The 13,679-nt window shown below is 36.4% G+C and overlaps 1 protein-coding gene across 1 annotated transcript in view; it reads left to right on the top strand.

Moving 5' to 3' along the window:
• LOC307163424 (uncharacterized protein) overlaps positions 1-13,679 on the top strand; it is a 45,534-nt gene extending 31,855 nt beyond the window's left edge. Inside the window, exon 5 of the mRNA XM_079879447.1 lies at positions 1-13,679. This exon is cut by the window's left edge and continues 24,376 nt beyond it. Coding sequence (XP_079735573.1) covers positions 1-12,503 — 12,503 coding nt within the window. The 3' untranslated portion in view covers positions 12,504-13,679.

Below are 13,679 nucleotides of genomic sequence, written 5' to 3'. Positions count from 1 at the left end.
TATTGAAAGAACAGATTTTGAAAGAAAAAGAGAAAGAAGAAGAAATGACAGTAATAGCAAAGATGGAGAGAGAAGAACTTGATCAGATAAAAACTGAATTGGAGAGAGAGAAAACTGAAATAGATCATGAGCTGAAGAGAAGGCATGATGACAGGAAGATGATTGAAAAGGAAAGAAATGACCTGGAGAAGATGAGGACTGAAATAATGACACAAAGACAGCAAATGGAAGAAGACATGAGAGAGGCAATCCAAATAGAGAGATCAGCACTTGACCTGAAAATACAAGAGATTGATCTAGAGAAGGACACAATTGAAAATAACAAAGAAATAATTAAAAAATTAATGGATGAGGTGGAGGAACAGAGACATGATATTAAACTCAAGAAAGAAGAGCTTGACCTTGAGAAACAAAAGATCACAGATGAAAAAGATATTCTGGCTCAAAGAAAGACTGAACTGCAAAATGAAGTTGAACAAATCAGATATATGGAGGAGGAAATAAAGGAGGAAAGAGAAAAACTGAAGGAAATGGAAGCTCATCTACAAAAGGACAAAGAATTAATTGAGAGTGTCATTGAAGAAACAAAGAGACAAAAAGAGGATCAGGAAAAAATGAGAACAAACACAAATAAACAAGAAGAAGAGCTGAGGAAAAACAGAAAACTTCTAGAACAAGAGAGAGAAGAAATGAAAAATAAATGGACACAATTACAGCAGAGAATTGATGAATTTGAGGATCAAGTCAGAAAACAGAAGGAAGAGGAAATACAAGAACAGAAGAAGATGGAAGAAGAAAGAAAATGTCTAGAAGAGACCAAAGCCGAGATTGAGGAGTTAAAGACTAAAGCTAAGCAGGAACATCATGATGTGAACCTAAAAACACAAGAGTTAAACATATTGAAAGAACAGATTTTGAAAGAAAAAGAGAAAGAAGAAGAAATGACAGTAATAGCAAAGATGGAGAGAGAAGAACTTGATCAGATAAAAACTGAATTGGAGAGAGAGAAAACTGAAATAGATCATGAGCTGAAGAGAAGGCATGATGACAGGAAGATGATTGAAAAGGAAAGAAATGACCTGGAGAAGATGAGGACTGAAATAATGACACAAAGACAGCAAATGGAAGAAGACATGAGAGAGGCAATCCAACTAGAGAGATCAGCACTTGACCAGAAAATACAAGAGATTGATCTAGAAAATTACAAAATTGAAAAGAACAAAGAAATAATTCAAAAATTAATGGATGAGGTGGAGGAACAGACACATGATATTAAACTCAAGAAAGAAGAGCTTGACCTTGAGAAACAAAAGATCACAGATGAAAAAGATATTCTGGTTCAAAGAAAGACTGAATTGCAAAATGAAGTTGAACAAATCAGATATATGGATGAGGAAATAAAGAAGGAAAGAGAAAAACTGAAGGAAATGGAAGCTCATCTACAAAAGGACAAAGAATTAATTGAAAGTGTCATTGAAGAAACAAAGAGACAAAAAGAGGATCAGGAAAAAACGAGAACAAACACAAATAAACAAGAAGAAGAGCTGAGGAAAAACAGAGAACTTCTAGAACAAGAGAGAGAAGAAATGAAATATAAATGGACACAATTACAGCAGAGAATTGATGAATTTGAGGATCAAGTCAGAAAACAGAAGGAAGAGGATAAAACAGATCAGAAGAAGATGGAAGAAGAAAGAAAATGTCTAGAAGAGACCAAAGCCGAGATTGAGGAGTTAAAGACTAAAGTTGAGCAGGAACATCATGATATAAACCTAAAAACACAACAGTTAAACACACTGAAAGAACAGAATATGAAAGAAAAAGAGAAAGAAGAAGAAATTAGAGTAAAAGCAAAGATGGAGAGAGAAGAACTTGACCAGATAAAGAGTGAACTGGAAAGAGAAAAAACTGAAATAGATCATGAGCTGAAGAAAATGGATGATGACAGGAAGATGATTGAAAAGGAAAGAAATGACCTGGAGAAGATGAGGACTGAAATAATGACACAAAGACAGCAAATGGAAGAAGACATGAGAGAGGCAATCCAAATAGAGAGATCAGCACTTGACCTGAAAATACAAGAGATTGATCTAGAAAATTACAAAATTGAAAAGAACAAAGAAATAATTAAAAAATTAATGGATGAGGTGGAGGAACAGAGACAATATATTAAAATCCAGAAAGAAGACCTTGACCTTGAGAAACAAAAGATCACAGATGAAAAAGATATTCTGGCTCAAAGAAAGACTGAACTGCAAAATGAAGTTGAACAAATCAGATATATGGAGGAGGAAATAAAGAAGGAAAGAGAAAAACTGAAGGAAATGGAAGCTCATCTACAAAAGGACAAAACATTTATTGAAAGTGTCATTGAAGAAACAAAGAGACAAAAAGAGGATCAGGAAAAAATGAGAACAAATTCAAATAAACAAGAAGAAGAGCTGAGGAAAAACAGAGAACTTCTAGAACACGAGAGAGAAGAAATGAAAAATAAATGGACACAATTACAGCAGAGAATTGATGAATTTGAGGATCAAGTCAGAAAACAGAAGGAAGAGGAAATACAAGAACAGAAGAAGATGGAAGAAGAAAGAAAATGTCTAGAAGAGACCAAAGCCGAGATCCAGGAATTAAAGACTAAAGCTGAGCAGGAACATCATGATATAAACCTAAAAACACAACAGTTAAACACACTGCAAGAACAGATTATGAAAGAAAAAGAGAAAGAAAAAGAAATGAGGGTAAAAGCAAAGATGGAGAGAGAAGAACTTGATCAGATAAAGAGTGAACTGGAAAGAGAAAAAACTGAAATAGATCATGAGCTGAAGAGAAGGCATGATGACAGGAAGAAGATTGAAAAGGAAAGAAATGACCTGGAGAAGATGAGGACTGAAATAATGACACAAAAACAGCAAATGGAAGAAGACATGAGAGAGGCAATCCAACTAGAGAGATCAGCACTTGACCTGAAAATACAAGAGATTGATCTAGAAAATGACAAAATTGAAAAGAACAAAGAAATAATAAAACAATTAATGGATGAGGTGGAGGAACAGAGACATGCTATTAAAATCCAGAAAGAAGAGCTTGACCTTGAGAAACAAAAGATCACAGATGAAAAGGATATTCTGGCTCAAAGAAAGAATAAACTGCAAAATGAAGTTGAACAAATCAGATATATGGAGGAGGAAATAAAGAAGGAAAGAGAAAAACTGAAGGAAATGGAAGCTCATCTACAAAAGGACAAAGAATTAATTGAAAGTGTCATTGAAGAAACAAAGAGACAAAAAGAGGATCAGGAAAAAATGAGAACAAACACAAATAAACAAGAAGAAGAGCTGAGGAAAAACAGAGAACTTCTAGAACAAGAGAGAGAAGAAATGAAATATAAATGGACACAATTACAGCAGAGAATTGATGAATTTGAGGATCAAGTCAGAAAACAGAAGGAAGAGGATAAAACAGAACAGAAGAAGATGGAAGAAGAAAGAAAATGTCTAGAAGAGACCAAAGCCGAGATTGAGGAGTTAAAGACTAAAGTTGAGCAGGAACATCATGATGTGAACCTAAAAACACAAGAGTTAAACATATTGAAAGAACAGATTATGAAAGAAAAAGAGAAAGAAGAAGAAATTAGAGTAAAAGCAAAGATGGAGAGAGAAGAACTTGATCAGATAAAGAGTGAACTGGAAAGAGAAAAAACTGAAATAGATCATGAGCTGAAGAGAAGGCATGATGACAGGAAGATGATTGAAAAGGAAAGAAATGACCTGGAGAAGATGAGGACTGAAATAATGACACAAAGACAGCAAATGGAAGAAGACATGAGAGAGGCAATCCAACTAGAGAGATCAGCACTTGACCAGAAAATACAAGAGATTGATCTAGAAAAGGACACAATTGAAAAGAACAGAGAAATAAGTCAAAAATTAATGGATGAGGTGGAGGAACAGAGACATGATATTAAAATCCAGAAAGAAGAGCTTGACCTTGAGAAACAAAAGATCACAGATGAAAAAGATATTCTGGCTCAAAGAAAGACTGAACTGCAAAATGAAGTTGAACAAATCAGATATATGGAGGAGGAAATAAAGAAGGAAAGAGAAAAACTGAAGGAAATGGAAGCTCATCTACAAAAGGACAAAACATTTATTGAAAGTGTCATTGAAGAAACAAAGAGACAAAAAGAGGATCAGGAAAAAATGAGAACAAATTCAAATAAACAAGAAGAAGAGCTGAGGAAAAACAGAGAACTTCTAGAACACGAGAGAGAAGAAATGAAAAATAAATGGACACAATTACAGCAGAGAATTGATGAATTTGAGGATCAAGTCAGAAAACAGAAGGAAGAGGAAATACAAGAACAGAAGAAGATGGAAGAAGAAAGAAAATGTCTAGAAGAGACCAAAGCCGAGATCCAGGAATTAAAGACTAAAGCTGAGCAGGAACATCATGATATAAACCTAAAAACACAACAGTTAAACACACTGCAAGAACAGATTATGAAAGAAAAAGAGAAAGAAGAAGAATTGAGGGTAAAAGCAAAGATGGAGAGAGAAGAACTTGATCAGATAAAGAGTGAACTGGAAAGAGAAAAAAATGAAATAGATCATGAGCTGAAGAAAATGGATGATGACAGGAAGATGATTGAAAAGGAAAGAAATGACCTGGAGAAGATGAGGACTGAAATAATGACACAAAAACAGCAAATGGAAGAAGACATGAGAGAGGCAATCCAAATAGAGAGATCAGCACTTGACCAGAAAATACAAGAGATTGATCTAGAAAATGACAAAATTGAAAAGAACAAAGAAATAATAAAACAATTAATGGATGAGGTGGAGGAACAGAGACATGCTATTAAAATCCAGAAAGAAGAACTTGACCTTGAGAAACTAAAGATCACTGATGAAAAGGATATTCTGGCTCAAAGAAAGAATAAACTGCAAAATGAAGTTGAACAAATCAGATATATGGAGGAGGAAATAAAGAAGGAAAGAGAAAAACTGAAGGAAATGGAAGCTCTTCTACAAAAGGACAAAGAAGAAACTGAGAGTGTCATTGAAACGGGGAGACGAAAAGAAGATCTGGAAAAGATGAACACAGATTTAAATAAACAAAAAGAAGAGTTGAAGAACTGCAGATACCTTCTCGAACAAGAAAGAGAAGAAATAAATCATAAATGGACACAGTTACAACAGCGAATTGATGAATATGAGCAGTCAAAGACTGAGTCCATGAGGAACATTCTGGAGGTCAGCAGACAAGAAGGAGAAAACAACAAAATGGAAGAAAAACTTAAACAGGCCAACCAGGAATATGAAAGTGTGATAGAAGAAACAAACAGGAGAAGGAATGAACTAGAGCAAATTATGTTTGATATATCTCATGAAAATAAAGAGATTGAGACCAAGAAAGATCTTTTGGAGAAAGAGAAAAATAACATCAAAAAGGAAAGAGAAGAGTTACAGAGACAAGCTGATGATCTGGAGATGCATATGACAAAACACAGAGAAAAAGAAGAGATGAGTAAAATATCAATGGATAATGAGAAGAAGCTTCTTGAGCAGAAAGCTGATGAAATTTTAAGACAGAAAGATGAACTGGAGAAAGAAAAAGAGGACATAATGAAGAAGTGGAATGAGCTGGACATTCTTCAGAAGGAAATACAAAAACAAAGAGATGAAATAGAAGAAATCAAAAATGAGTTACAGACTGAAAAGAATCGACAGCAGAACAGACTGGAGAAGAGTTTAAGAGCCATGAATGAGGAGAGGAAAGATCTGGAGAACATGAGGAATGAATCTGAAACACACAGACAACAAATGGAAGAGATGAGAGTAAAAACAAAGATGGAGAGAGAGGAACTTGATCAACTGATGTCCCATATATTGATGGAACAAAATAAAACTGAAAGGAGTAAGGAAATGATAGACCGTCTAAAGAAGGAAATGGATCAAACAAAAGCCAAACTGAATGCTCAAGAGGAGGAAATTAAACTGGAAAAGCAAATAGTGCAAAATGAGAGGAAAGATCTAGAGCAGTTCAAGGCTGAAATCAAGAGACAGGCTGAAGAAATAAAGACCATAAAAGAGCAGACCCATCAACTAGAAAAAGAGAAAGAAGCATTTGAAACATTAAAGGAGGAACGTTTACCAAAACAACTTGCTCAACTGAAGTCAGAAGAAACAGTCTCTCAAGGAAAACAGATACAAATAGAAGAAGTCAACAGACTCTTGTCTGAGATTCAAAGGGAAAGGGATGAACTTGAAAGAAACAAAAACATCTTGGAACATCAGAGGGAGGCACTGGAACAGATGAAGAGTATACAACCAACACAGAGACTGGAAATCATTTTGATTAGTTCGGCAACACAAACATCTGATCTAGATTACATACCTGTAGGTGACATTTCAACCCCTCAGGAAGAGATTGGTGATGAATACACAGACATTCATAAGGAATATAGACCTTTCATATCAAGAGAGAAGGAAGATCAACTAGAAAGAATGAGAGGCCAAGAAGACATGGAGCTCAAACTGAGAAGTGAAGAAACCGAAATGGAGGCAAGCCGAGAGGACACGACACCTACAAGTGAATATAAATATGTTACAGATCCATCCATGGTAGTAAAGTTGGAGTTCAATAAAGATGAAACAGATGGCCTTACTGAGATGCTGAAGACTGAAAGAAGAGAACTAGAAAAGACAAGACTTACTTTACATAGAGACCAGAAAGAGACCAAGAAAATGAGACAAGACATTGACAGAGAGAAGAAAGAGCTAGAGAAATATAGAGCTGCACTTGTGAAACAATATGAAGAGATGGAGATATGCAGACAGAATATGGACAATGAAAGATCCGAGTTAGAAATGACTCAAGAAAAAACAGAGATGGACATACAAAATATTCTAATGGAGACCAAGAGCAAACAGGAGAGAATAGAAAACATGGAAGTTCAACTTCAAGAAAAGAAGAGAGAAATGGAAACCATCTCAGATGAGATAAAACAGAGACAAGGGGAGTTGGACTTCATAAATACAGAAATAAAAAGAAAGAGGCGTGACATGGGGGATGCCAAAGGAATGGAGGAACATGAGTTCTTTGGCATGCTTACAGAAAGAGAGGAGACTGTAAAAAGACACATGGAGGAAATACAGAACCAAAAAGAGGCATTACAAAAGGAGAGGGATGAAGTAGAAAAAATACACACTGGGCTGCAGAGGGAGAAAATGGAAATTGAGATGTGTCAGGCAATGTTGAATTCAGAAAAAAATGAGCTAAACAGAATGAGAGTCGATCTGGAGACACAAAAAGAGGAGTTTGAGGGTGTGCAACAAAAGAAAGAGACTGAAAAAGATGAGCTGGAATCAAGGTTAAGGAAAGCAGAGGACACAGAGAGCCTTTTGGAGGACATTCTTAAAGAAAAGGAAAGGGTAGAAAAAATAGCAGCCCAACTTTCCAAAGAACAAGAAGAGGTTAAAATTATTATGAATGAAACAAATAAACGGATGGAGGAGATTAAACGGATTGAGGAGGAAATTAAAACAAAGCAAGTAGAAATGGAGCACATTGAAGAACTGAAACAAAAAGATGAACAAAAAACCACGAAAGAGAGTGAAAATCAAGAGCTTCAGCTGAGAAGAGCAGAATTAGAAAATATTAAGATTGAAATTGACATTGAAAGAGGAGAAATTCAGAACATGCGAAAAGAGTGTGAGAGAGAAAAACATGAACTGAAGCAAATCATAACAGACATGCAGAAAGAAAAAACACAGAAAACAGATGCAGAAGTGCAATATGATGAAATACATGATGTTATGGACTCATTGAAAGAAGAGAAAGAAGAAATAGAAAGGATGAAAGCTGACCTCCAGAACGAGCAGAGAGAAATTGAAACCATAAGGGACATTATTAAAAGAGAGAAGGGTGAGCTGGAACACAAGAAAGCTGAAATGTTGCAAATGACCGCAGAAATAAGGGACATGGACAGTGAAAGGAACTTACAAGATGAAATGATGAAGATTGAAGCAATCCTCAAAGAAACCAAGAGACATAAAAATGACCTGGAACAGGTGAATGAGAATTTGATCAGGGAAAAAACAGAGATGGAAAGCAATTGCCAGGTACTAGAAAGAGAAAAAATAAAACTGGAGACAAGATTACAGGATTTGGTGAATGAACTGAATATTAAGTTGAAGGAATTAGAAGCTCTTCAAAAGTCCCAGATGGAGGAGAGAGAGAAGAAAACTGAGGAGAAAATGACTATGGAAAAGAGTGAGCTAGAACAACAGAGGTTTAAAATGTACATACAAGCACAACAACTGGAATACATTGGGGAAGCTTCAGAAAGAAAGTGGGATGAGACACAGGTAGCCACTGAAAGGACCAAACATGATGAAGAGAACAGGCAAATCTTGAAAATTGAGAGAGAGGAGGTTGCACATCTGAAAGATCAATTGCTGAAAGAGAAAGAAGATGTTGAAACCACCAAAGAGAGAATTAACAGAGAGATGGAACATATTGAAAAGATGCAAACCCAGTTAGATGACCAAAAAGAAGAAATAGAGCTTGAAAAACAAAAAATAGAAGACATAAGAACTGATATTCAAGACAAGACAAATGCTCTCGAGAAAAATATGCAGGACATACAAAAAGACATGGAAAATCTGAATGCTTTAGTAATTCAACAACAAAAAGAAAGAGAAGAGATGGATATATTAGCAGAAGAAAACAAAAGAAAAGAGGAGCGTGCAGAAGCTGAGATTCAAAGACAGCTAGAGGACATAGAAAATGTCAAGGTGAGGTTGGTAAAAGAGAGGGAACAAATTGATCGGATGAATGCAGAAATACAGACTAAAAGCAAAGAACTAGAGAAAACAATCAAAAAACAGCAAGAGGAGATTAAAATCAAAGAGAATGACATGCACATAGAAAGAAAGGCTTTGGAGAAGATGAATATTGAGCTAGAAAGGAAAAACACAGAAATAGAAAACAAGAGGGAGAAAGTAACTCTCTGCGAAGCAAATATACAGAACCAGAAAAATGAGGCAGAAGAGCTAAAGAACATCTTAGAAAGAGAGAAAAGTGAACTTGACAGAGAGAAAGCTGAAGTACAACAAGAAAAACAAGAGATGGAAAACATTCTGAAAACCACCAAGAGTGAGATGGAAGACCTGAAGCAACTGAGAAATGAAATTGAGGAAGAGAAGAAAGACATGCTGGACAGACTGTCAATGGAAAAACATGAAATGGATCAACTAAAAACTGAGTTACAGTTGGAGAAGGAGAGTGTTGAAGAGGACAAGACGATGTTGAAGCAATTGATGAATGAAATAGAAAATAAAAGATCTCAACTGTACAGTGACACAGAGAAGATGAACATGGACCAACTAAATATTCAAAAAGAAAAAGACTCCCTGGAAGAAATCAAGGCTGATTTACAAAGAAAGGCTGAAACACTTAATGAGGAAATGAGAAAAACAGAACAAACCACCTATCAAATCATCAAAGACAAAGAGGACACTCGAAAGAGTCTGGATGACATGAAGAGAAAGGAAGAAGAGCTCAGTACTGTGAATGCTGACATTGAAAGGCAGAAAAAGCTTCTGGAATCTGATCTACTGCTACTTCAGACACAAAAAGAGAGCTTGGAGAAGAGCAAAGAAGTGAATGAGACGCTCAGAGAAGATCTTGAAAAACAAAGAGAAAATAATGACTTGACAATGCAAGAACTGCACAAAGAAAGGCTGGCCTTAGAACAGATGATAACTGACATAACACAGCAGAAAGACACATTGGCAAACACACAGAATGAAATAAGACTTAAAGAATATGCACTGAAAAACAAAGAAAGAGAACTTGACACACAAAGAAAAGATATGGATAACCTAAGAAACATTGTTATGGCTGAGAAAAAGCAGCTGGAAATGAGACAAAATGTTATAAATCAACAGCAGCGGGAGGTTGATGACTTGATTGCTGAAAACAGAAAAATGAGAAATGATCTAGAGAGCATGAAAACTCATCTGGAACAAGAGAAACGGCAACTGCAGGAAAACATAAAAACATTTGAAGACCAGAAGAATGTTCTTGATCAAAGCAAGGTTGATGCAGTGCAACAGACTGATGAGCTTGAGAACATCACAACAGATACAAAGATGGAAAAGGAACATCTTGGAAAGGAAAGAGAAGAGATTGATGCTTTAAAGAAGGATATGCTCATCATCAGTGAAAATATGCAGACAGAACGAGACAAGCTTAACGATGCTATTCAAAAGGACAGAGCAGAGATTGAAAACAACAAAAAGACCATTGATAGTGAAAAATGTCATATCGAAATGGAGAGAGCTGCTTTAAACAGACTGAAGGAAGAGGTTGAAGTCAGCGAACAAAGAGTACAGCGCGAGAGAACTTTGCTGCAACAAGATAAAGACATGATACAGAAAGAAAAAGAGGACATGGAATGCATTATAGAAGAAAAAATGAGAACAACAGAGGAACTGGATAATCTCAAAGAGCATATAAACAGAAAATTATCTGAACTGGAGACATTAAAAATGGAGATTAAAGTAAAGAGACTGGAAGCAGAAATGCATTACTTACCAGGAGAGATGAAAACAGAAGACTACTCAAAGAGGGATGCTGATGTCCTAAGTGAGGCACAAAAAGCAGATGAAACCCAGAAATATCAACTGAAGACCATCTCAATAGATGCTGAAACACAAACGGATGACATTAAGAAAATAGATGATAGCGGACAAAGGGTATTAAAAGAAGAAACAGCTGCAACAAAGACAAAACAACAAACTGTGACAAAGTTAGAGGACACGCACACATCTGAGGTGCAAGAAATAAGGGAATCTTTGAGTAAAGAAATGGAAGACTTGGAGAGAATGAAAACAATGATGAAAAAGGAGAGAGATGAACTGGAACAAGCTAAAACTGACATTCAAAGGAGGAAGGAAGACTTTGAGAGAAATATGGAGGAAACCATGAAGGAAAGGTCAAGGAATGAAGAAAAATTGCAACAACTTACACAAGACAAGGAAGATTTATCAAAAACCCTTGATGAGAAAAATAAAGAAATAGAAAGCGTCACAGAAACATTAATGAGAAAGATGGGACAACTGGAAAAGACAATAGCTGCAAAGGAAAAACAGAAGGAAGAAGTTGAAAATGAGTTGCTTCGACAAAAACAAAATGAACAGGAGAGACTAAAAATCCAGAGACAGACAGATGATACTTCCAGAAAGAAAGTCACATTCAAAGACACTAGAGAGGAGAAAAAGACAGACCAAGAAAGCAAAGCACAAACCTCTAAAACTGAGGGAGAAGATCTCCAGCTAATGGATGACACAACCCTAGAAGAAGATGAGCTTAACAACATGGGAGTAGAATTACAGAGGCAACGTGATGAAATGGAGAATAAAATGAAGATCACACAAACTGGCCTCCTTGAGCTGGACAAGGCAAAAGAAGACCTGCATAAAGTGAGGGATGAATGTAGAACTGCTGAACAAGAAAAGTCAGTGATCTTGGAGAGTCTTGAGAGAAGTAGGAACAGTTTGGAGAAGGTGCAAGCCGAGATCTTAAGACTTACAGAGGAGTTTGAGCATCTCACACAAAGCTGTGAAAGCAAAAGAAGAGAACTGCAACAAATAGAGAGTGGCATACAAAGACAGATGAAGAGGACTCAACAAGAAACTGATATACAGAGCCAACTAGAAAACCAAGAAGTAGTAGAGACTACAGAATACACTCAAAAATATTCAGAAGACATTAAGGACAGGAGAACCCAAGAGACACAAACTGAAGACCAAGAAAGAGATGCTCTACCACACTATGAAGAGATAGATGCAATGAAAAGGAGAATAAAGGAAATGAAAGGTGAACTTGAGAACAAATTACAAGACATCCAGAGAAAGGAACTGGAAAGAATAGGCATACAAAGAGAAAAACTTGAGTTGGAGCTACGGAAAGCTGAGATAGAAAGATATAATGAAGCCCTCCGGCATGAGAGAGAAACCGACAGACTCAAGCTCATGGAAAAGGAGAAGGAAATACTTCTTTTAAGGGAGTGCATGCTGATAGAGATCAATCGATTGAAGAGCAAAGAGACAGAAACAAGTACACAGCGCTTGGAGATGATGGAGCGCCTCGTCGGTGATGCAGCGGTAAGGATGGACCGATTCAGACGGGTTACGGACAGAGCCGTGCAAACCCTGATGTTGGAAGGAGATGAAGAGCAGTTTGGAAGATCTCAGAGAGTGACGACAGATCAGGTGGAAAGTGTCAGTGGAAGGGTGGAGATTTCTGAGATTTCTCTGGATGTCCTGAGTGAGGACAGGGAGGAAGGAGCAAGAGCAGAATCCCAGAGTGGGGGCGTGGCTGGGCCAACTTCACGGAGATTGAGGCTATTGCACTGGATCAGAAGGTGCTGCTGTTGCTGCTGTCCCAGAAATGCTAGAAACACTGTGGAGGACACAGAGGACATTTTATAAACACAGGTCTTGTTCATTTAGTCAATCTTCACATGGAATTTGAATGAAAATTAGAAGCACTTTCTAAACGAGTACACTCTATTTTTATCTGTATATTATATGTAGTGTTAAGAAAAAAAAAACATAACATTTCAGTAAGGTCTACAATACTCCTAAAAAAGCATAATAAAGTCATATAATTGCGGCTTATTTGCGTAGTACCAAATGTTTAATGTTTATCACAGTTCATATGATCCAAAAAATCAGAGCTTTGCATTTTCAAAACACAACCCAGATGTTTGCACAAAGTACCAAAATGAATGTCATGTAGGAATCAAATAACTCATTAGCATAATGTATGCGATGCATGTGTGTGTCTGTCTGTGTACTGTTTTCCCTAATGAATCTGTGAAACACTCTGGGATCTGGATCAACCGATACTGAAATTATCTATTTTGATTTCTCATAGCAAATTACTATAATTATCTAGTGTTTTTGTGTTATACTCCCTCCTGAATCTTTCCAAAAGGAATTGAAGTGTTTGGCTCTCTTAATTGACAACTCTGGAAATTTCTGCGAAACTATCTGTGAAAATACAAAGCTCACCTGTTATGTCCAAAGGTCATTATGCACATTCCTTTGGGGTCTGAGAAGAGCACTGATGAATGTGAGAGAATGAATATCCTGTTCTTACGACTGCACCAGTTCGAATGCTCCAGGTCTTCTTTGTTGCGTTCACATTCTTGCAGCTCTGCATGATGGGAGTGTTGCAAATGTGCCCTGTATAACATGGATACACAGAAGCTGCTGTGAGTGATGAATTTCACAAAGGATCCACAGTATGCCAAAGAACCGCCAGTGAACTAATTACAGTGGCCAGTTATTTAGCAACTGGACAAAAAGAGAGCTTTGTGAATTTTTAAACTCAGATTAACAATGAGGCAATCTATTTTTAGATGATAACACCATCAAGTGTCCATTAAGAATATCAAACACTCATTATTCCTAAAACAATTCTATTCTAATTTAATAACTATATCCCAGAGTCACGTACACACACACACACACACACACACACACACACAATATATATATATATATATTACTTTCAGTGTCTTGGCTTGGACTTATCTTTCACAAACAGTATATTTTGCAAAACATTGGTTTGGACTGAAATAAATAAAAATCTGAAGTTCC

This window comes from Squalius cephalus, assembly GCF_949319135.1.
Source record: "Squalius cephalus genome assembly, chromosome: 8".
Classification (NCBI taxonomy): domain Eukaryota; kingdom Metazoa; phylum Chordata; class Actinopteri; order Cypriniformes; family Leuciscidae; genus Squalius; species Squalius cephalus.
This window is presented reverse-complemented; position numbering and strand designations above follow the sequence as displayed.